General features: G+C 40.7%; 1 protein-coding gene across 2 annotated transcripts; it reads right to left on the bottom strand.

Moving 5' to 3' along the window:
* Positions 1-377: 377 nt before the first annotated feature.
* LOC106584089 (neuromedin-U) lies at positions 378-12524 on the bottom strand. 2 transcript variants are annotated; one of them, XM_014168925.2, is made up of 9 exons: positions 12321-12524; positions 10155-10210; positions 9951-9998; positions 9669-9722; positions 9466-9492; positions 1860-1940; positions 1001-1054; positions 869-906; positions 378-603 (listed from the first exon to the last, which is right to left on the bottom strand). In XM_014168925.2, the coding sequence occupies exons 1-8, from the start codon at positions 12466-12468 to the stop codon at positions 871-873; spliced, it is 504 nt and encodes a 167-aa protein (XP_014024400.1). In that variant the 5' UTR covers positions 12469-12524; the 3' UTR covers positions 378-603; positions 869-870. The 2 variants fall into 2 exon arrangements, with proteins under 2 accessions (XP_014024400.1, XP_014024401.1); XM_014168926.2 differs by lacking the exon at positions 1860-1940.
* Between the last annotated feature and the right edge of the window lie 12701 nt (positions 12525-25225).

Raw genomic sequence — 25225 nt, 5'->3', positions numbered from 1 at the left:
TAAGTCATCAGAATGAGTTTACTTCTTCACCTGAATGTAATAGTTGGTAGCTGAAACAATAAGGTTTTGGTAAATTGAGACGATAATCAGCCTTCCTGGTCTTTTGTCTGTTTGAAAGGTAGAGTTTAATCACAGAATGCAGGTGCAACATAATAGTGTTGAGTGAGATCTCAATCTTGTGTCATAGGAAATGTTTCAGAGAGAGACATTGTTTTTTTGAGCACACTAAGTATGGTCAAGAGTATTTCAGCTCACACACACACACAAACACACTCCTCTTGTGTGTTCACTGACAATTTTCCAGTTGCATCAGGACCTCTTTGTGCAAGTTTCATAAGCAGTATCTGTCATTTTGCAAAATCATGCCACCACAAAAATAACCATATAACAATGCTTTTAATTCAAAAGACACATCATCGAAACAGAAATAAGACTTTTGGACAAACAAAGATTATTTTACTTAGACTCTCATTTCTTTGTTCTTCATTTTGTTTCTTCATTCTTTCAACATCGTTTTGGTGGAGGTCTGGACCACTCTATGATGGTTGTGCCTGTTTGGTTCTCTGGTTCTGTGTCATCTCTGTACAGCGTATAGTAGGGACTCTGTAACACGTTGTTTTAAAGGGTCAAGGCCATGCAAGCACAAACACAGTAGGCTACTACTCATGATAATAATGATGATCTATGTTTTCACAGGAATAATTACCAAAGAGTTTCATGGAAACCTGCCTCCCCACTCTGTCAGATTACGGTTTGATGTTTTTTTCCCCCCATTCCCAACCCTTTCAGGGTACACTAGTAAATGGACATCAGTGTTACAGCAGTGTTTACTAATGATAATGGCATTGAGAAATACCCCAAACCTTACATTTACTCAAATTCTAGGGATCTTCTTCCATTTCTTGGCTGTAAGAAAGAAAAACAAATGTTACTGATGTATGATATCAAATGAACTTTGGAATGGAGTTAATGCCTGTTCCCTGAATGTGTGTATTCATACCCGATATAAGAAGTACCCTCTGCTCTGAATTCCCCCAGGTCCCTGGAGATGATCCTAAACAGAAAGCACAGAGGATACCAATGATCAGGTGATAGAAATTCAGGTATTGTCTTACTTGAGTAAGGCAGTATTAATTCAGCCGACAACCACTTTAAAATGAAAAAAGTCAACATTTCAGTTGGAACAGAAAGAAGTGTGCTAGATATCCTTGTTTATCTGTCTAAGCTCCTTTTCCACTTATTTCATTCTTTCGTAGGCAAAACCATTAGAGCAGACGTCACTCCCATTGAGTCTCTGCCGTAAACAGACACACTGAGCACTTTTCCACTCACAATTCCAATGTAGCTACTATGTGAATGCCAACCCCAGGTAGAATGAAGGATTAATTATGTTGAGTTAAAGTACAGCGACGTGGATGTTCACCTGTCAGATGCACTAATTTTAGTCTGTAATTACCTGAATCATGGAAAAGAACAGCTAATGTAGACGAGTACAGAGTGACAATATGTGTGTAAAAAAGGTAGCCTCTATACGCATAATGAAACAGTCTCATAATAGGACAACACACTGGAAAAATGACAAATCCTGTATGCATTGGCAAAGTGAAAAGAGAATAGCCTCCAGATGCCCTAAATTGACTGCAAAGGGCACATCAAGAGTTTTAGCTCTCCCAATTAAAGAAAAGCAAAGGGTGCTCATAATATCTTTAATTTGATCATTAGTATCACACCATAACAAAGCACTGCAAATTGTGGTGGCTTTGTTTTATGCGAGTCTAAGAGATTACTGAGAGATTTCCTCTCCAAAGAAGTGACAGGTGCAGAGTAGATGTAAAACGGAACATGCAGAGTGTACATACGCGGACCATAAACTCCTCTCCTCTCTCTCGTCTGGTATGGAGTTGAGGAACTAGCTGCAGGAGAGGGTGCATCACAGGGGACTGACACATGCACAAAACATCCACATACAGACAGAAATGAAGAAACATGAACAACTGCCCGGACATAGAGACAGAGGGCTGGGGGCTGCAGAGAGGAGTCCATATATACATACACACACACACCCTAACATCCCATCCATACAGACACAAGTGTGAACGCATGCTCCAGTGGATGCACCCATGTGCACGAGCACATCCGTGTGAGGGCAGGCGCACACAGACACACCAGGGTTCGCTCAATTCAGAATTTTTGAATTGACTCCCATTCCACTCATGAGTTGAAATTCTAATTGAATTGGCCACACCCTACAGGATGTAGAATTTGAGTTTGAGTGACAGGAAGTAGAAGTTAATTCAGTGCAATTCAAATCAATTCCAATCAGTCATAGAACATGAGTTTCATTGAATCTGACTGGTCACACTTCCAGATAACAATAAATATCACTTTTCTCTGGAATGTTCATATACTCTTTTAACATTAGTGCTTAGAATAGCCAATTATATTTCCACCAAAAATGTAATTTGTTTGGCTTCTTTTTGAATCCCTCAGGGTCAACTTGAGGGTGAAACTAATGCATTCTGGGAAATGTGGTATTTTCCCCATATTGAACAAAATGTAAGTGATTAATCAAATATAATGACTATAATGAATATTCATAAACAGGTTGTTTTCCTTGATCGTTCTTTTAAGAGTTTGTCCTGAAATCAATCGTTTCAACAATATTTTTTATGCATGTATATAATGACATGTTTTATGTTCAATATGTATATTTGTATAGACTACCAGGTACTTTACCCTGCACCTTAGACTGCTGCCATATGTACATAGTCATTGAACACTGGTCACTTTAGTAATGTTTACATACTGTTTCTCCCACCTTATATGTATTGTATTCTAGTCATGGCTCATCATAGATAACATATTTTGTAATTCCTTGCTAGGTATTACTGCATTGTTGGAGCTCGATTTGCAAATGTTATCGCAGGTGCAGCGAATTGCTTGAAACACAAGCGGTGAAACACAAACATTTCACTGCACCAGCGATAACATCTGTAAATCTGTGTACGTGAACAATAAACTTTGATTTGACTACACCTAATAATAATAAGAAGAAGAAGAAGAAGAGTAGAAGAGGCATTTGAATTTCATTGAATTGGATTCTACTTACTTTAATTCATATTCGAATTGCAATTCTGTATCCTGTTTACTACTTCAATTCAAATTCCAGAATTTAATTGGAATTTGATGCATTCTCAATTCAATTCTGAATTGGGCAACACTGACCCATACACACACACACACACACACACACACACACACACAGTTGAAGTCGGAAGTTTACATACACCTTAGCCAAATACATTTAAAAACTCAGTTTTTCCCAATTGCTGACATTTAATCCAAGTAAATATGCCATGTCTTAGGTCAGTTAAGATCACCACTTTTATTTAAGAATGTGAAATGTCAGAATAATAGTAGACAGAATGATTGATTTCAGCTTTTATTTTTTTCATCACATTCCCAGTGGGTCAGAAGTTTACATACACTCAATTAGTATTTGGTAGCATTGCCTTTAAATTGTTTAACTTGGGTCAAACGTTTCGGGTAGCCTTCCACAAGCTTCCCACAATAAGTTGGGTAAATTTTGGCCCATTCCTCCTGGCAGAGCTGGTGTAACTGAGTCAGGTTTGTGGGCCTCCTTGCTCGCACACACTTTTAAAGTTTTGCCCAGAAATGTTCTATAGAATTGAGGTCAGGGCTTTGTGATGGCCACTTCAATACCTTGACTTTGTTGTCCTTAAGCCATTTTGCCACAACTTTGGAAGTATGCTTGGGGTCATTGTCCATTTGGAAGACCCATTTGCAACCAAGCTTTAACTTCCTGATTGATGTCTTGAGATGTTGCTTCAATATATCCACATAATTTTCTTTCCTCATGATGCCGTCTATTTTGTGAAGTTCACCTGTCCCTCCTGCAGCAAAGCACCCCCACAACATGATGCTGCCACCCCCGTGCTTCACGGTTGGGATGGTGTTCTTCGGCTTGCAAGCATCCCCCTTTTTCTTCCAAACATAACGATGGTCATTATGGCCAAAAGTTATATTTTTGTTTCATCAGACCAGACGACATTTCTCCAAAAAATATGATCTTTGTCCCCATGTGCAGTTGCAAACCGTAGTCTGGCTTTTTTATGGCGGTTTTTGAGCAGTGACTTCTTCCTTGCTGAGCGGTCTTTCAGGTTATGTCGATATAGGACTCGTTTTACTGTGGATATAGATGCGTTTGTACCTGTTTCCTCCAGCATCTTCACAAGGTCCTTTGCTGTTGTTCTGGGATTGATTTGCACTTTTCACACCAAAGTACGTTCATCTCTAGGAGACAGAATGCGTCTCCTTCCTGAGCGGTATGATGGCTGCGTGGTCCCATGGTGTTTATACTTGCGTACTATTGTTTGTACAGATGAATGTGGTACCTTCAGGCATTTGGAAATTGCTTTGTGACTTGTGGAGGTCTGGTTCATCCTTTTTTCTGAGGTCTTGGCTGATTTCTTTGGATTTTCCCAAGATGTCAAGCAAAGAGGCACTGAGTTTGAAGGTAGGCCTTGAAATACATCCACAGGTACACCTCCAATTGACTCAAATGATGTCAATTAGCCTATCAGAAGCTTCTAAAGCCATTACATAATTTTCTGGAATTTTCAAAGTTGTTTAAAGGCACAGTCAACTTAGTGTATGTAAACTTCTGACCCACTGGAATTGTGATGCAGTGAAATAATCTGTCTGTAAACAACTGTTGGAAAAATTACTCGTGTCATGCACAAAGTAGATGTTCTAACCGACTTGCCAGAACTATAGTTTGTTAACAAGAAATTTGTGGAGTGGTTGAAAAACAAGTTTTTTAATGACTCCAACCTAAGTGTATGTAAACTTCCGACTTCAACTGTATGTACACACACAGTTCTCAATACATCCCTGTGTTCATTTGCAGACTCTGCATGTTTAGATCGACACATCACATAGTGACAGCACGCTCTCCACATGCAGGCCATGCCAGGACAAATAAGTGCTATACCTTCTCTACTGATGTAATGTACTAGCGCCATGCGTATGTAACATTGGACAGCATTTGGTGTGGGATGTCATTATGATGAAATTGAAGTGATATCAGATAACTGATTACAATCAGTTAAATACTAATTTTCATGGCGTAATCACAATGTCTAGGAAAGGCATCATATTTTGATTGTTATCTGGTTGACAAGTTTTACATTTTGTCAACTCAACTTGATTTTACTGATTTTACTGTGTAACGTCCTCTGAGGAAGAACTTTGCAAAGCCAATCTCCGCCCTGTGACTGTAAACAGAGCTATATCCGAAATGAATTAAGGAAGCCATCACAGGAAATAGAAGATGTCATTTCGGTGCCATTACAATGACTTGGAGACTGGAGATTAAAATTGTTGGCACTTAAAAATACAGTTTGCCATGAATTATTCAGACAGGGCAGAAAATTACTCCCTTCATTGTCCTTTCTGTTTATCTAATTTACGCTAATGATGTTCCCCGACGTCAGTCATACTGGTGACAGCGGAAGTGAGGGGGGCATGAGTAATTCCAATTCTCATGCAAACAAGACAGGATACACTGATGTGTAAACAGGTGTGTCATGCACCCCAAAAAATGTGAGGGAGCACAAAGTATGTGAGAATAGCTAGGGGGTGGTCTGTAGGGGGGCTAGGCCCCCCGTCCATAAATGAGAGAATTTAGCATTTTTCAAACACCTGAAACACCTTATTCCTGCATAATCCTTATGCTTAATTCTATATCATAAAAATACAAAAATGCATATCTAAGCATACCTCTTGAGCTGTCCGTATCCTCCTAACTGGGGAATCTTTTTTTAAGAAACTAAGGGCTGTATTTTAACAAACCTAACACAATAGTAAACCTAAGCGCAGGCGGTAGTGCTATACATTCAGGGGTGTGTCAGAAATATTTGTGCCATTTTCACTATCAAAATTATCGGCGCACTTGCTGGCGTTGGCGCGAAAGGGCTGGGTTTTGATTAATAAACAAGTTGTGGGTGTGTTGAGGCATGGCCCCTCATTGACCAATCAGAACGTGCACCATGGCGAAATATGTGGTTGCTTCAAGTTGTGTATTTACGTTTTTTTATGTATTGCCTTGGAATCAACTCCAATGTTAGTCTGTTATAGTTTGTTACATAGCTTAAAGAAGCTAAATAACAAAATGTAGACCTATCTTTGCTAAATACTAACTTGAACCCATTTGTAGTCCACATTGTTCTAAGTAATTGCATGGCTTTAATAGCATTCACACTGATATAGGGGCTAGGCCTACTGTAAATTGCTTTATGGCTGAGCATGGACATGCCAAACATTATCAATAAGCAAGATAAAAATATTTATTGATAAGGCCTAAAAAGAGAATGAATAATTCTAATCAAATTCTAAACAAAACCACATGTTTTAAATAGGCTATGTTACACTTAAAAGGCACCATCATTTCTCCCCGTGGGCATATAATATTAAAACAACGCAGACTTTGGAGGGTTTATGCGCCTCCAAACTTTTCACAGTTGCTGGACATTGATCCAATATAAATAGAAAGGGAGAATGTCCACTCACCGTTATACTGCTCCCAAATAGTCCTATGTTTTATGAACCTAATCAGAACCATTTTAAATATCAGGTAGCGTTCACACACCTCCAGAAGTTGCATTGCAAGCGTGCCACGGACTTTGTCACCATAAAACCAAGAAGGTGAATCATTCTAATAAGTTGTGGTAATAAAATTTAAAGAAAAACTATCCGTTTTTTTTAAACAACATATAAATCTATCATAAAGTCACCACTATAAAAAAGACACGCATTGCTTTTGAACAAGCCTTCGTTATAGTAGGTTTTGAACATATGAAACGGAAAACAAGCAATTTTTACAGACCAGATAACGTCTAAATATGAGGTTCACCGGTATTCACCGAAGTTCTCAGCTCCCGTTTCATGATGGGCATGGACACGTAGCCTACATCATGGAGGGGGTTTTAGGCACGTCCAAAACCGGACCTGCATGGCTAAAATAATGTGGGCCTGCCTACAATGCACAGATTAAAAGGGAATGTCAGCTCACTGTTTTATATTTTATTAAAGCTTTGGTGATTAAGATTTATTTCCAAGAGGTCTCAGGAGCCAAACCCTTTATCGACAGTCTTGACTACTTCACAATTGCATTGGGCAGACAAAAAAAGCCTTAATTGAGAGGGAGGCTATGCTTGGTTTTTAATCAAATAAAACGAAATTGGAAAAAAACATGTTTTTTCTGTTTCTAAATACAAAGTATACAGGCACCAAAAGCCCATTAGGCTACTGTTGTTCCATGCACATATGGGTAGTGTGAGTCACGGCTGTATAGGCTGCGTTTCCACTGTCAAAATAATGCCATTACCCGCTAAACCAGCTTTTGGTTAGTCTTAAATATCCCTGTCAGCGCTGCCTGAATGACCACTTTGGATCATATTTTTAAGGACACACTTTGAGATATTGGGAACCTACACTATATATACAAAAGTATGTGGACACCCCTTCAAATTAGTGGATTCGGCTATTTCAACCACACCCGTTGCTGACAGGTGTATAAAATCGAGCACACAGCCATGCAATCTCCATAGGAAATAGTAAATGGCCTTACTGAAGAGCTAAGTGACTGTCAATGTGGCACCGTCATAGGATGCCACCTTTCCAACAAGTCAGTTTGTCAAATTTCTGCCATGCTAAAGCTGCCCCGGTCAACTGTAAGTGCTGTTATTGTGAAGTGGAAGTGTTTAGGAGCAACAACGGCTCAGCTGCGTAGCGCATAAAAATCATCTGTCCTCGGTTGCAACACTCACTACCAAGTTCCAAACTGCCTCTGGAAGCAACGTCAGCATAATAACTGTTTATCGGGAGCTTCATGAAATGGATTTCTATGGCTGAGCAGCAGCACACAAACCTAAGATCACCATGCGCAATGCCAAGTGTCAGCTGGAGTGGTGTAAAGCTTGCCACCATTGGACTCTGGAGCAGTAGAAATGCATTCTCTGAAATGATCAATCACGCTTAACCATCTAGCAGTCCGATGGACGAATCTGGGTTTGGCGGATGCCAGGAGAACGCTACCTGCTGGAATTCATAGTGCCAAGTGTAAAGTTTGGTGGAGGAGGAATAATGATTCGGACTAGGCCCCTTAGTTCCAGTGAAAGGAAATCTTAACGCTACAGCATACAATTACATTCTGGATGATTCTGGGCTTCCAACTTTGTGGCAACAGTTTAGGGAAGGCCCTTTCCTGTTTCAGCATGACAATGCCCATGTGTACAAAGCGAGATCCATACAGAAATGGTTTGCCGAGATCGGTATGGAAGAACTTGACTGGCCTGCACAGGGTCCTGACCTCAATCCCATCAAACACATTTGGGATGAATTGGAAAGCCGACTGCTAGCCAGGCCTAATCGCTTAACATCAGTGCCCGACCTCACTAATGCTTGTGGCTGAATGGAAGCAAGTCCCTGGGGCAATGTTCCAACATCTAGTGGAAAAACTTCCCAGAAAAGTGGAGGCAGCCAAGGGGGAACCAACTCCATATTAATGCCCATGATTTTGGAATGAGACGTTCGACAAGCAGGTGTCCACAACACTTTTGGTGATGTAGTGTATTTGGGCTAGCTAAAGCCAACTTCATAAAATTGCTAGGTGACTAGTAGTATTACAGAGAAACAACAAAAAACTGGACAAATCTGACCCCTATGGGCATGACGCCTCTGTGTGGACACATGCCGTACCTAAAATTGTTTTTTAAGAAAGTGTGCATCTTGCATGCAGAGCAAGAGCCAAGGGGAAGGGAAGCACTTTGGCAGGTGGAGCAGTCAGTGTTTTCTTTCAACCTTTTTCATACCAGGGATGGGAAAACGATGGTATTTCCTATACCAGAAACCTACAGGCCCATCTCCTTGGAGGACAACTCTTGAGAAGTTAACAAGCTGGGCAGCAATAGAGTGTGCGTTTGTGCGAGCGGGCATGCATTTTGAGAACGTGAGAGCTGTGGTAACGTGATATGCAGCAAAGTGTCTGCAATTCATAACTTTAAATATTTGGTTTACTCCGGAAATAAAAACTAAGCTAAAACCTAACAGTTTTTCAAGATAAAAATTCACGTTATGGAATCAAAAGGTAATACAATACTAAAAACACAGTACAAGTAACAGATAATAAAAAAGAAATGCAATGTGCCTTTGTGTCAAGCCGCAAAGCAGTGCACAGTGAAACTGAGCTTTAACCCAACTTACCGCCCCCTCTGTTAAGCCAGCACCTTGTTGCTTAACATAATGAAATAAAAACTGTATACGCAAGCAAACACATACACGCACAAATAAATATTGTCAAAAGGTTGGATGTTGATTGCATTGATATTAGTTACCCTCAGTGAACACTTTTCAATAGACGGATGAAACAGATGCCACACTTACCCTTTTACTAGGATTGTCCTGTCCTTTCTGCAACGACAATGTAATAAAACTAAATTTACTTGAGAATGATTAAACACTGCAAATCTGAATATATATGCAATTGTGTTGTGCTCGCATACTAGGATAAACCACAATGTGTGCATTTATACTTGTGATATGATTATTGTTTGAGCTACTATGCTGGAACATGAAGGGTGGAATACCTTAGACTTCTGTACAAGCATCAACACACAGAGTTCTCCTAAAACATTGGGTATCTAGGGTAGCAACCAGAGAGCAGGGGGAAAGAGGTGAGCGCAATAATCTAATACGGTTGTACACCATTTTCATTTCAAGGCTGTAATTGACTATTATAATTTCATCATAATTGGAATTGATCCTGAACTTGAAAATATGAGAGAAGTTCAGAGAAAGAAAACATTGAACATTCATCCATTCTCTTCCGTGCTTTCACATGAACATTTCATTATTCTAGTCTTACTCACCCGAAATGGCAGGTCTGCAGAAAGGTAGGATGAGCACACATCTTCTAGCTATGGGAGACAAGACGAGTGTTGTTATGAGAGAGGGAGTGAATAGTAAACATGTCTCTGTATTGCAAAGGAGAGGAACAACTCAGTCTTAGCATGGGAAAATGGAGAGAGAGAGAGAGAGAGAGAACAGAGAGACACTGTAGTTCTGTGGCCTACCTGGTTGAGAAGCTGGTACTGGTCTATTGTTGCTCTCTGCTGTTGTATTGGAGCACCTTCCATTGAAACACAGACAGACACGAGTATCATTACATCATTACATTGATGCTGTATCAATCACTAATAGGAGTGTGTAGATCGTGATTAAAAACCATAATCCATTTTGAGTGGATCATAGTCATAAACTAATCCATGTTGACAATATGACAGGAGGATGGGAACTTGGAGAGTGTATTGAAGCTTGCCTGTGTTATCCTGGGGTCATATTTGTTCATATTCAAAAAACTCATAGTGACCAACTAACTATGAACCAACAGCTCTGTATCCCAAAAGTGTACTGACATCCAGCAATGGTCTTTCTTTAAACCACTATTTTCCCTTATAGATCCCTCTTTCCCTCTTCTGTCCTTCTTTTTGTCTGAATTGTCCTAACAGCACACAACAGTAGCTCTGTTATCTCTTCCTGTCACCATCGCTGTTTAAATATCTCTAAACACCTGTGCCAATTATCACATAAGAGCATCAAAGCCGCGATCAATCGCTCAATGTCACCGCAAATAACCCTTAACAAATAAAATGTATCACGTCACTGAAGAGTGATGACACGATTGCCATTCTGAATCTATTTATGTCTCAATCATTTGTGACATTATTGCTGTTTGGAGTCGAATTCAAGCCAATGTTTAGTGTCATTACAATGTTGCCTGTTTATCAAGGCCAGAGTTTTGGGGGGAGAGAAATGACCAGTGCAGTAAATACCCTCAAATCATAATTTTACCAAAGCAAATGTCTAGTTGCAACAATGTCACAATATATGTTTTTTCCAGAAAGGTTTGACAGTACTAATGGGTAAATTTGAAACTAATGATCAGGCTCATCCACAACAAGTTCCAATAGGACGTCCCACGATGGTTCAAAATACTGTGAAATGAACTGATTGTGGATTAGGAGGTCATTCCCTTTCCAACTCAGGCTCTAATTTCATACTCAAAAATAGGGCTGGATTTCCCAAAATCATCATAGCACTATTGCTACTGTACCTACTGTACGATGCTTTTAGGAAACCCAGCCCTGGGCTGTTCAATTCCAGTACTGGAGGGCCGAAACACTTCTGTTTTTGTTTCTACCTGGTCTCCCAGGTCTGAATTAGTCCCTTATTCGAAGGAGAAGACGAAAACCAGAAGTGTGTCGGTCCTGCAGCCCTATAACAACAGGTTGTGAAGCCGCAGTACTGGTGGTGGGAGTTTATAGGCTTACACCAGTGCTCTATGCAACCCCGTTTATAATGAATTCATTTCCAGTCAGAGAAAATCCCATAAACGAAAATACAGTCTTGGATAATAGGTTATATAGGCTAAATGAAAAACATAATTGTAATGAAAGGTCGCCCTCCGATCAAATCTAGCGCTCTTATTGTAGCAACGATCTGGGAGACACCAGGCACTCTTTAGAACAAAGTCAATTTACCAATTGAAAGTGCTGAAAGTGTTGATGACATGGCAAACGTAGAATTAAATGCAACAAGCAACAATCGCCGTACATTTACCAATAATTATCATGACAATCTGCAGTTAAGGTAGACAATCTGCAATTTGTAAGTCGCTCTGGATAAGAGCGTCTGCTAAATGACGTAAATGTAAATGAGTAAATGTCAAGTTTTTAAATATTTCTCCAACCTTCTCTCCTTTGGGCAGGTTCCCAAGAATGTGTAACTACGCACAATAATATAATGTTTGGCATGTGAAATAATCTTGAGTTTTAATATTGATATGGGTCTATTCATATTGTAAGGGATTGAAATACAACTACCTTTGGTCTACAGTTAATTTTTTTCAGGAATTGTACACATTAAAGCAAACAAAGTGAGATGATTGATGAACCTAATTTTATTTTGTAGTATAAACAAATGTCTATATTTTAAGCATTTATATTGTTGTTGTTGAGCTTGTTGTTTAGGCCTATTAGCAATTTATGTTGCCCAAATTCAATGGTTTGGAAAAACCTTTGATTACAACTTTACATGTTTCATAACCTATTAAATTAGGCTACACCAAACCCGCAAACATTTTCCATTGCTTTAAAAAGTTTTTCGTTTTAAAATCTTGACTTGGACCTTTAGCAATGCACAAGACCCAAAGCATGTTCAAAATATATTATTAAACTTACTTTTGCAGATGGGGATCGCTGAGATGAGGAGAACTAGGAGGGTGAGGCACGCGCAGCTGAGCGGGTTCATTGCGCTGGTGCTGAGGCTGCTCATGTAGCTCGTGCTGCCGCTCTGAGAGACTCTGGTTTGGCACTGAGAGGTCTTCATAATTACTTCTCTCTGGTTTCTATTGGCTTGGGTTCTTGTTTATCTGTGATAAATACTATTCCACCGGAACAATTTTAAAACACGAGGTCACACCCTCTCTACATCAATGACACAACACTGCGTCATTAATTCCACATCACATGCATGCATAGGCTACAATAGGCTGTGGCCTATCTAATTGATGATTGAGGCTATGAGGAAACGTGATGCTATACATCAATAATATTCTTCCTGAACAAATACACGAATGAGATAACAGAATATGTTTGTCAAAATGTGTCTAAATCCAGCTCTTTAAAATACCAAGCCATCAACACAATTAAATAGATACTGTAGCCTAATGAACTTACAGTTAGTCAGAAGTTTACATACACCTTAGCCAAATACATCTAAACTCAGTTTTTCACAATTCCTGACATTTAATCCTAGTAGAAATTCCGTCTTAGGTCAGTTAGGATCACCACTTTATTTTAAGAATGTGAAATGTCAGAATAATAGTAGAGAGAATGATTGATTTCAGCTTTTATTTCTTTCATCACATTCCCAGTGGGTCAGAAGTTTACATACACTGAATTAGTATTTGGTACCATTGCCTTTAAATTGTTTAACTTGGGTGAAACGTTTCGGGTAGCCTTCCACAAGCTTCCCACAATAAGTTGGGTGAATTTTGGCCCATTCCTCCTGACAGATCTGGTGTAACTAGGTCAGGTTTGTAGGCCTCCTTGCTCGCACACGCCTTTTCAGTTCTGCCCACAAATGTTCTATAGGACTGAGGTCAGGGCTTTGTGATGGCCACTCCAATACCTTGACTTTGTTGTCCTTAAGCCATTTTGCCACAACTTTGGAAGTATGCTTGGGGTCATTGTCCATTTGGAAGAAACATTTGCAACCAAGCTGTAACTTCCTGACTGTTGTCTTGAGATGTTGCTTAAATATATCCAAATAATTTTCCATCCTCATGATGGCCCTTTTTCTGCCAAACTTAATGATGGCCAAACAGTTCTATTTTTGTTTCATCCGACCAGAGGACATTTCTCCAAAAAGTACGATCTTTGTCCCCATGTGCAAACCGTAGTCTGTTTTTTTTTATCACGGTTTTGGAGCAGTAGCTTCTTCCTTGCTGAGCGGCCTTTCAGGTTATGTCGATATAGGACTCGTTTTACTGTGGATAAAGATACTTTTGTACCTGTTTCCTCCAGCATCTTCACAAGGTCCTTTAGCCTATCAGAAGCTTCTAAAGCCATGACATAATTTTCTGGAATTTTCAAAGTTGTTTAAAGGTATAGTCAACTTAGTGTATGTAAACTTCTGACCCACTGGAATTGTGATACAGTGAAATAATCTTTCTGTAAACAATTGTTGGAAAAATTACTTGTGTCATGCACAAAGTAGATGTCCTAACCGACTTGCCAAAACTATAGTTTGTTAATAAGAAATTTGTGGAGTGGTTGAAAAACGAGTTTTAATGACTCCAACCTAAGTGCATGTAAACTTCCGACTTCAACTGTATATCCTCAACAGTAAATCAAATGTGTCCAGAGACTTGACAAGAAAGTGACAAGAAGTAATGAAAACACAATATTAAACAAGACTTTAAAATGGAACCATGGGAATTCAAGACTATAAAGACCTAGGCGATTGTTAAAAGGAATGTTTAGCTTTTAGGGACCAAAAGAATAAGACCTAGAGACTTTGTTATGGCTACAAGTGTTCAATTTTGCTTATTGAACTTCAACTCTGCTGAAAGAGGAGAAGTAGATTTCCTGTATGGGAAAGATGGACTCAAGTGAACGTTGACAACTTCCAGTGAACGTTGACAACTTCCAGTGAACGTTGACAACTTCCAGTGAACGTTGACAACTTCCAGTGAACGTTGACAACTTCCAGTGAACGTCGACAACTTCCAGCACCTCGCTGGCGTGGACAGCACTTGGTCGGGAAAGGGCATTATGGCGGTATGGAAATTGCATAATCATGCGAGTGCCTGCATGTCAGGAGGTCCCTTGAAACACCACGACTGGCTGTTATATAACATAACTGCTGTTTTGCCACCCCACTCATATTAGAAATGTAAGGGACCGTAACAATAATTCTAGTAGGAACATGAACCCAAGCGTAGAGAAACACAGCAAGCAGAGGTAAGGGTGAATCCAGAACTTTTACTTAGAGTCTTAACAGAAACAAGGCAACCGCACACTAATAAAACATGAGACCTAAGCAAAGATACAGGCCAACTGAGGAACCCAAATAACAAGGCAACCAGGTGAACAGAGAAAGTATTAAAAACACAGGTGAATCCAATAAGTAATAATCAGTTTAACCTGGAAACAAGAAAACAGGGTAAGGATGCCCTCCAGCGGTAACCTAAGGAAACAATCAAATAACACAGAAACTGTGACAGGGACATTTTACAGAGTGTTGAAAAATGTAGTCTGGAATAGCATGTTTGGATCCCACAGCCTTTCCACAGCAGGTCAACGAATCAGACTTTACCCCCCCAAAAAACAATTAAAGAAATAAGACAGCAGGCAGAAGGACATAAAACTTTATGTAGATTAGCTAATATGCATTAGCTCTCACATACCACCACCCAAGGGTCACCAGGACAGAGCCATGTATTGTAGCCTACTGTAAGTTAATGTGAGAGGTTATGGTTGACCTGTGTAAGATAACTTTATGTCACACATCATTTGGATAGTACGGATAGTCCATCTGCAAAATTTGCTCTACAGATGGTCAAACTATCTGTTGATAAGCAACTGAATGCTAAGGTTACGGTTAGGGTGGGGTTTAGAATAAGGGTAAGGGTTAAGGTTAGAGAGTTAGGGTAAGGGTTTAGGGTTAGGATAAAGGTTATGTTTAGGGCTAGGGTAAGGTTTAATAGATACATTATATATGCAAAAGTATGTGGACATCCCTTCAAATTGGTGGGTTTGGCTATTTCAGCCACACCTGTTGCTGACAGGTGTATAAAATCGAGCACACAGCCGTGTAATCTTCATAGACAAACATTGGCACTAGAATGGCTTTACTGAAGAGCTCAGTGACATTCAACCTGGCACAGTCATAGGATGCCACCTTTCTAAGAAGTCAGTTTGTCAAATTTCTGCCCTGCTAGAGCTGCCCCGGTCGAATGTAAGTGCTTTTATTGTGAAGTGGAAATGTCTAGGAGCAACAATGGCTCAGCCACGAAGTGGTAGGCCATAAGCTCACAGAACGGGACCGCAGAGTGCTGAAGAGCGTAGAGTGTAAAAATCATCTGTCCTCGGTTGCAACACTCAGTTCCAAACTGCCTCTGGAAGCAATGTCAGCACAATAACTGTTTATTGGGAGCGTCATGAAATGGGTTTCCATGGATGAGCTGCCACACACAAGCCTAAGATAACCGTGCACAATGCCAAGCGTCGGCTGGAGAGGTGTAAAGCTTGCCGCCATTGGACTCTGAAGCAGTGGCAACACGTTCTCTGGCATGATGAATCACACACGCTTCACCATCTGGCAGTTTGATGGATTAATCTGGGTTTGGCGGATGCTAGGAGAATGCTACCTGCCCCAATGCATAGTACCAGCTGTAAAGTTTGGTGGAGGCGGAATAATGGTCTGGGGCAGTTTTTTATGGTTCGGGCTAGGACCCTTAGTTCCAATCAAAGGGAAATCTTAATGCTACAGCATACAATGACATTATAGACGATTCTGTGCTTCCAACTTTGTGGCAACAATTTAGGGAAGGCCCTTTCCTGTTTCAACATGACAATGCCCCCATGCACAAAGCGAGGGCCATACAGAAATGGTTTGTCGAGATAAATGTAGAAGAACTTGACTGGCCTGCACAGAGCCCTGATCTCAACCCCATCAAACACCTTTGGGATGAATTGGAACGCGACTGCGAGCCAGGATTAATCGCCCAACATCAGTGCCCGACCTCACTAATGCTCTTGCAATGTTTCAACATCTAGTGGAAAGCCTTCCCGGAAGATTGGAGGCTGTTATAGCAGCAAAGGGGGATTAACTCCATATTAATGCCCATGATTTTGGAATGAGATGTTCAACAAGCAGGTGTCCATATACTTTTAATCATGTGGTGTAGTTATTTTAAATGTTACTGATAGTCTGTAGACTATCCAAATAAAGTGTTAACCAACTTTATACAAATAAAAGCCTTATGACAAAAACAAAAAATTCCATACATTCAAACCAAGCTCGGGTTGATTACATTGTCATCTGAGACTAATTCATTTGCTGAACAATTGTTTTATTAGAAAGATTAAACAAGCCAGTCAACCATTTTATTCAACCCATCAGTTCTATCTGTTTCTATCCTCTCAAACTGATTGTTTAAGTAGCAGTAGTGTGACTCATTTTCACTCATAATCTATGCCAGGTGTGTTGAATATGGCTACAACCAGTGATGTGCAGTTGGGGTAGGCAGTGCTTACCCTGTGAGAATCTAATTTAAAAAACTGTTATGAAAAGCCAAATAAAAAATAAAAGTACTTACAAAATTGTCTTTTTTTTTGTTATCTAATGTTTTTTCCTCAATGATTCTGGTGGTTTTTATGCTCACAATCTCAAAATGTGCTAAAACTGTATCAAAACCTCATGAGAGGCTCAAGGATATTCATAACTTTCTTTCCATCCATTCAAAGCCATTAAAATCCTTGACGTGCACAGCCTTTCCTGACTTCAGTCACAGTCAGCATAGGAGTCGCAGCTTTGCCTAGCTTAAAGTAGGTACGATTTCATATTTTGCGTGTGCGTATCGCCTAAACATGTTGTGTGGGTATTGCCTGGGGTAAGCTGTGCATATTTGGTCGTGTCTACATAATTTGCCGTTGCATTCCCTTGAAGTGAACAAAGCTAGCTAACAAAAACAACCTGACAAATGGACACTACTATACTGCACCTGAAATAATGTAATGCACCATTTGGAGGGTTCAAAGAGTGGAACGTCAACTATAATGAAAGTTAAGACCAGACAGAGGCAGCATACAGCATACAAAACATGACATTATTCATGACGTGCAAGGCAACCACCAACTCCCTCACTGCTAGCTGTTAATATTATGTGTTGTGTGTGTTTGCGCTGGAAGAATTGTAAATCCATTGTGAAAGGCTATGGAGTTTGCATAGCAAATTATTCGGATGAAATGTGTCCATATATTGGCCTTTAGTGCCACCTATCAGTTGTAACTGTGGATGCTACATCGGTCTATGGCTGAGCTGAGTTGAGTAGTGTGCCATTTTGCTGGATGATAGGAAATATGCTGCCATCAGAGGCTATCGCTTGTGTATCTTGGCTACATTGGTATTTACATGGTTGTTGGATATATCTGTTTTATGGTGAACTTGGGCTTCATCAAGGTTTATTTGTGAATAAATCTGTCTTTGATAATAGCCTGTGCTTACCCAGCCACCGACCTCACTGCACGTCATTGACCAACTGAATAGTATGCTACTAGCTAGTGGAAAAGGACAGACCAGAAATGTTCATCTTCACAACACTGTTGCATAGTGATTTCATTTTTAATTGGTGTCAGATGCCTCAGGAGATCATGAGGGAAAAATGTGCCACACCAAGCCTATTTTCATCAGATGCATTAGTGTGATCTCTTCTGGATGTTGGGCTCATAGTAGTCTAAAGAAACCCTATGCATATACTGTACATGCCACATGCCAAACTAAACTACAACTCATCAATGCTTTCCTCATTAAATATTTCAGGTGAATGATGATGCAAACATTTCTAACCTTTGTGTGTGTGTGTGTGTGTGTGTGTGTGTGTGTGTGTGTGTGTGTGTGTGTGTGTGTGTGTGTGTGTGTGTGTGTGTGTGTGTGTGTGTGCGTGTGTGTGTGTGTGTGTGGTGTGTGTGTGTGCGTGTGTATTTTGTATTTATTAAGGATCCCCATTCGCTGCTGCCTAGGCAGCAGCTACTCTTCCCGGGGTCCAAACAAGATTAAGGCATTTACGTTTGTGTGTGTGTGTGTTCACTGTCTCACTGCAGTTATACAGTAACTGACACACGTGAGAACAATATCTGATACACACAATATGTTCAGAGCCACAGGGAAATTAACTTCAAATGTCAAATGAATTAATAAATATGAGAAGAACCCTTAAAAGAGGATTATTGCTTGAGCTGTAATAGGTCACATTGATGATTTGCATTTCTAACTGATAAGGATGAAAGAAGGAGATATTAATCAAGAATAAGAGGTAGTTAAAGACAATCAAGTAAAAATATGATTTAAATGTTTGTTTGTTTGTTTCAACCAATGACTCTGTAAGAAGATCTACCTTCCCCACTGGCATCTAGAAGCACATAAAAATATATATTATTCTGCAACACTTCAGCACTCAATCCCAAAATAAACATTTTTTATAGAAAGTGAGTCAAAATGGCCTACCTGAGTGTATTACCCAGGAACACTTTGGATGTGCCATTAGATTACTAGAGCATCCATCCAATTACATCAAATCAAATAAAAAATGTCACATGTGCCGAATACAACAGGTATTACCGTGAAATGCTTACATACAAGACCATACAAGTACACAGCGTTGTACGAGATCTTCAGTTTCTAAGCAATGTCTTGCGTGGAATAGCCTTAATTTCTCAGAACAAGAATAGACTGATGAGTTTCAGAATAAAGTTTTTTGGTTTCTGGCCATTTTGAGCCTGTAATTGAACCCACAAATACTGATGCTCCAGATACTCAACTAGTCTAAAGAAGGCCAATTTTATTGCTTCTTTAATCAGAACAACAATTTTCAGCTGTGCTAACATAATTGCAAAGGGTTTTCTAATGAGCAATTATCCTTTTAAAATGATAAACTTGGATTAGCTAACACAACGTGCCATTGGAACACAGGAGTGATGGTTGCTGATAATGGGCCTCTGTACGCCTATGTAGATATTCCATAAAAAAATCTTCCGTTTCCAGCTACAATAGTCATTTACAGCATTAACAATGTCTACACTGTATTTCTGATCAATTTTATGTTATTTTAATGGACAAAGAATGTGCTTATCTTTCAATAACAAGGACATTTCTAAGTGACCCCACACTTTTGAACGGTAGTGTAGGTCCTGGATGGCTGGAATCTTGGCTCCAGTGATTTATTGGGCTGTACGCATTACCTTCTGTAGCGCCTTACGGTCAGGATGCTCTCGATCGTGTTGCTGTAGAACTTTTTCAGGATCTGGGGACCCATGCCAAATATTTTCAGTCTCCTGAGGGGGAAAAGGCATTGTCATGCCCTCTTCACGACATTCTTGGTGTGTTTGGACCATGATAGTTTGCTGGTGATGTGGACACCAAGGATCTTGAAACTCTCAACTCGCTCCACTACAGCCACGTTGATGTGAATGGGGGCGTGTTCGGCCCTTCTTTTCCTGTAGTCCACAATCATCTCATTTGTCTTGCTCATGTTGAGGGAGAGGTTGTTGTCCTGGCACCACATTGCCAAGTCTCTGACCTCTCCCCATAGGCTGTCTCATCGTTGTTGGTGATCAAGCCTGCCACCGTTGTGTCGTCAGCAAACTTAATGATGGTGTTGGAGTCGTGCTTGGCCACGCAGTCGCGGATGAACAGGGAGTACAGGATCCAGTTGCGGAGAGAGGTGTTTAGTCCCAGGGTCCTTAGCTTAGTGATGAGCTTTGAGGGCACTATGGTGTTGAATGCTGAACTGTAGTCAATGAACAGCATTCTCACATAGGTGTTCCTTTTGTCTAGGTGGGAAAGGGCATTGTGGAGTGCGATTGCATCATCTGTGGATTTGTTGGGGCAGTATGCGAATTGGAGTGGGTCTAGGGTTTCCGGGATGATGGTGTTGATGTGAGCCATGAACAGCCTTCCAAAGCACTTCATGGCTACCGAGGTGTGTGCTAAGGAGCGGTTGTCACGGATTCACCCGGTACGCTGCTCATTCTGTGCATCAGTTCCAGAGGTCTATGTCCTAGGCGTCACTAAACTGTCTCATTACGCACAAACTGATTCCAATTCCCCTGATTAGTAATTGTATATATGTGCCCTCTGTTCTCCGTTGTCTTGTCGGTTATTGTTCCCATGTCCATTGGCCTGTGAGTACCTGTGCTTTGTTATTTCGGCTTTCGTGCTGCGTGCACTTATTATGGGTCTCGTCCCGTATATTGTTGTGCATTTGTTATTACGGGTTTCGCCCCGTGTAGTGTATTGCGGGGCTCATCCTGTGTATTTATTAGAGGTTTAACCTCGCTCTTTTGTTTGGCTTACATCCCTGTGTTTTCGTATACATGTTTGTTTTGGGCTTTCGTCCCTGTGCATTTCCATGGCATGTTGTATATTCTGGGTGGAGTATTAAACCCCCCCATTATGAATTCCTGCGCCTGTCTCCAATCATTTATACAACGTGACAGCGGTAGTCATTTAAGCAGGTTACCTTTGCTTTCTTGGGAACAGGGACTATGGTGGTCTGCTTGAAACATGTAGGTATCACAGACTCGGTCAGGGAGAGTTAAAAAATGTCAGTGAAGACACTTGCTAGTTGGTTCACGCATGCTCTGAGTACACGTCCTGGTAATCCGTCTGGCCCCGCGTCTGAGGGCATAGCTGGTTTTCTTATAAGCATCCAGATTAGTGTCCCACTTAAGGCTAGAGTGGCAGCTCGGCTATTAGGAGCGCCACTTCTGGATGAGCATTTTCTTGTTTGCTTATGGCCTTATACAGCTCGTTGAGTGTGGCCTTAGTGCCTGCATCGGTTTGTTGTGGTAAATAGATGGCTATGAAATATAGAAATGAAAATTCTCTTGGTAGATAGTGTGGCTTACAGCTTATCATGAGGTACTCTACCTCAGGCGAGCAATACCTTGAGACTTACCTAATGTTAGACATTGCACACCAGCTGTTATTGACAAATAGACACACATCACCACTCCTCGTCTTACCGGACGTAGCAGTTCTGTCCTGCCGAGCACGGAAAACCCATCCAACAGTATACTATCCGTGTCATTGTTCAGCCACGGCTCAGTGAAACACAAGATTTCACAGTTTTTAATGTCCCGTTGGTATGATAGTCTCGAATAGAGCTCATCCAGTTTATTCTCCAGTGATTGCACATTGGCCAATAGAACTGATGGTAGAGGCGGGATAACCACTCGCCAACAAATTCTCACAAGGCACCCCTATCTCCGCCCCCTGTACCTCCGTCTTTTCTTTACGCGAATGATGGGGATTTGGGCCAGGTCTCTGAGAAACAGTATATCCTTCACGTCGGGCTCATTAAAGAAAAAATATTTGTCCAATTCGAGGTGAGTAATCACTGTTCTGATATCCAGAGGCTCTTTTCGATAATAAGAGATGGTAGCAGCAACATTATGTACAAAATAAGTTACAAACAATGTGAAAAAAAACAGAAAATAGCACAGTTGGTTAAGAGCGGCAGTCATCCCCTTACTGAGCCAAAACACATCTCCTTTTTCTGGGGTCCAACTGTCCCATTATCATTTGTCATATTAACCTGGGACTGACCCTTAGCTCAGAGGCGTGGCAGAGGAGTGCAGTGATGAACCAGTACTATTTCCTTTCAGTGCCCACACTCTTCCACACCCTTCTGCACTTCCTATGCTAATCTGTAACTCGCTCTCTAACTTATACTCCCTCCTTGCTCGATTAGTGTAAAATGGGTCCATCAGTGGAGGTCATTGTGATTGTAATTTTCCTGATCAGTGTTACTGCCAAAAAGCAGCTTGTGAAATGCGAAACACGATGGCTGTATCTGAAGACATAGGCGTAAAAATCCTCTCAAGCTCTGTCAGGTTGGATGGGGAGCATCGCTGCAGAGCTATTTACAGGTCTCTCCAGAGATGTCCGAGCTCTGGTTGGGCCACTCAAGGGCATTCAGAGACTTGTCCCGAAGCCACTCCTGCATTGTCTTGGCTGTGTGCTTAGGGTCATTGTCCTGTTGGAAGATGAACCTTTGCCCCAGTCTGAGGTCCTGAGCATTCTGGAGCAGGTTTCCATCAAGGATCTCTCTGTACGTTGCTCTGTTCATCTTTCCCTCGATCCTGACTAGTCTCCCAGTCCCTGCCGCTGAAAAATATCCCCACAGCATGATGCTTCCACCACCCTGCTTAGTAGGGATGATGCCAAGTTTCATCCAGACGTGACGCTTGGCATTCAGGCCAAAGAGTTCAATATTGGTTTCATTAGACCAGAGAATCTTGTTTCTTATGGTCTGAGAGTCTTTAAGTGCCTTTTGGAAAACTCAAAGCGGACTGTCATGTGCCTTTTACTTAGGACTGGCTTCCGTTTGGCCACTCTACCTTGAAGGCCTGGTTGGTGGAGTGCTGCAGAGATGGTTGTCCTGGAAGGTTCTCCCATCTCCACAGAGGATCTTTGGAGCTCTGTCAGAGTGACCATCGGGTTCTTGGTCACCTCCCTGACCAAGGCCCTTCTCCCCTGATCGCTCAGCTTGGCTGGGCGGCCAGCTCTAGAAAGGGTCTTGATGGTTCCAAACTTCTTCCATTTAAGAATGATGGAGGCAGGGGCGGAAATCCCGGGGGGACGGGGGGACACGACCCCCCCATCCTGGGAAAAATATGATTTGTCCCCCCCAATATATCACTGAAACATAACTATGTAATTTAAATAATATTAATAATACGCAATGAAAGCAATTGTGCTGATTATAGACACTTAATAGCGCGTTTTTAAGTTTCAAAAGATTGCGACCCCCCCGCCCTTTGCCTCACAATGGTTTGATCCACTGCCAGTTCCTTAGTTTGCACGTAACTGCCGTGAGGTTCATCCAGTCAATCGCGCACACACACACTAGCTGAATATGCAGAGCTAGCGCGCAAATATTAACTATTAAGCTAGCTAGTACCTATTCCATTTATGTGGCGTCGTCAAAGATGGAATCAGCATGCAGATGATGTAAGTTAGTGCTTCAATGTCCCTGTGATAAGGTTAGCGATAAACTGAAGTCCAAACTGAACAGAACTACACTCTCTTCTACCATTGTCTTAAATATATTTAATGGTCTCGTTGGAAAAGCTAAATTGTCGCAAGGGAACTTTTATTTATTTATTTATTTTATTTCACCTTTATTTAACCCGGGTAGCAAAGATTATAGCGAACACCACTGAAACTGAATTGGTGCTCGCTAGCTTTGCAAATTCAGCTATTGTTGGAAGGCAGCCAATATGAAACAAACTATTAAAATTACAAAAGGTTGCAGCATATGTTGTGTAAATGGTGAACTCATACAGCTGTCAACTCTTGTCATTTTAATCCGTTTCACATTTGCTAGCTACCTTTTAGATCGAAGCCCAAATAGAATGATTGAAGATGATAGAAGCCCATCTCCTACTGTAAATAACCTACACACTGTGTGTGTAGCCAGCCAGCCAGCCAGCCAGGTAGAAAAATGGCAGAAAAATAAAAGACGGACATCAGAGTATTTTTCAATACACCAAAATGCATAGTAAGAACCCTAGTAGCCTAATATCTCAAAGACTAGTTGATAAAATGTTCATAAGAAAGAAAGGAAATTCTAATGGAAATGTTTCACAATGATGTCATTAGGCAGAGCAGGCAACAGATGGCACACAGACAGCAGAGTTGGGAACAGATATGCAGGGACAGACTGGCAGAGACAGGGAGTCTCAGGTAAGTTTGTTGAGTCTTTGTTTGGCAACATTATGAAAGGTTCTCAATTTTTTTGACTTGTAAAATAGGAACATAATTGGAAAATGCCATGGATACCCCCACTCTCAACTTAAACTGGTGACTGAACTAAGATTTGTTAAAGGCAATGGTATTGCTGTTGTGATTAGTTGTGTAGTTTTGGGTACCGGTAGTTAGGAGTATGGCAAACACCTTATTTCTTTGGTTTCTCAATATACATTTACCATATTACAATGTAGGCTATGTGTTACGGCACTACTTTTGGTGTCCCCCTCAGGAATTGCTCTTGAGAAAATGTAATGTAATTGTCCCCTCCAAAGTGGATATCAGATTTTCGCCCCTGGATGGAGGCCACTGTGATCTTGGGGACCTTCAATGCTGCAGACATTTTTTGGTACCCTTCCCCATCTGTACCTCAACACAATCCTGTCTCAGAGCTCTAAGGACAATTCCTTCAACCTTATGGCTTGGTTTTTGCTCTGACATGCACTGTCAACTGTGGGACCTTATATAGATAGGTGTGTCCAATCATTTGAATTTACCACAGGTGGACTCCAATCAAGTTGTAGAAACATCTCAAGGATGATCAATAGAAACAGGATGCGCCTGAACTCAATTTTGAGTCTCATAGCAAAGGGTCTAAATACTTAAGGTATTTCTGTTTTTCATTTTTGAAACATTTCTAAAAACTTGTTTTTGCTTTGTCATTATGGGGTATTGTGTGTAGATTGATGAGGAAAATAATAAATGTAATGAATTTTAGAATAAGGCTGTAAATTAACAAAATGTGGAAAGAGTCAAGGGGTCTAAGTGGAAACAGACACCACTTCATTTTATAGCCCTGTTACTATGAACATACACAGTAACTAAAAGGAAATTGCATAGAAACAATGGGAGAGAATATCAATACCAGAGGATGGCTTGAAGGTATTTATTTGGTAATTCATGATAAATGACCATGCATGTTCTGTGGTGTTTTTTAGGTATACTTTAAAAGAGTCTGGAGTGACCATGTATTTATATAGTAATGCACTGGTACTTATTACTTACCTTCTTACTTGTACTTACCTATATTATTACTAAATAAGTA

Source organism: Salmo salar, chromosome ssa23 (genome assembly GCF_905237065.1).
Source record: "Salmo salar chromosome ssa23, Ssal_v3.1, whole genome shotgun sequence".
Lineage (NCBI taxonomy): Eukaryota > Metazoa > Chordata > Actinopteri > Salmoniformes > Salmonidae > Salmo > Salmo salar.
The sequence above is the reverse complement of the archived record's forward strand: the minus strand, read 5'-3'. Positions and strand labels throughout refer to the sequence as shown.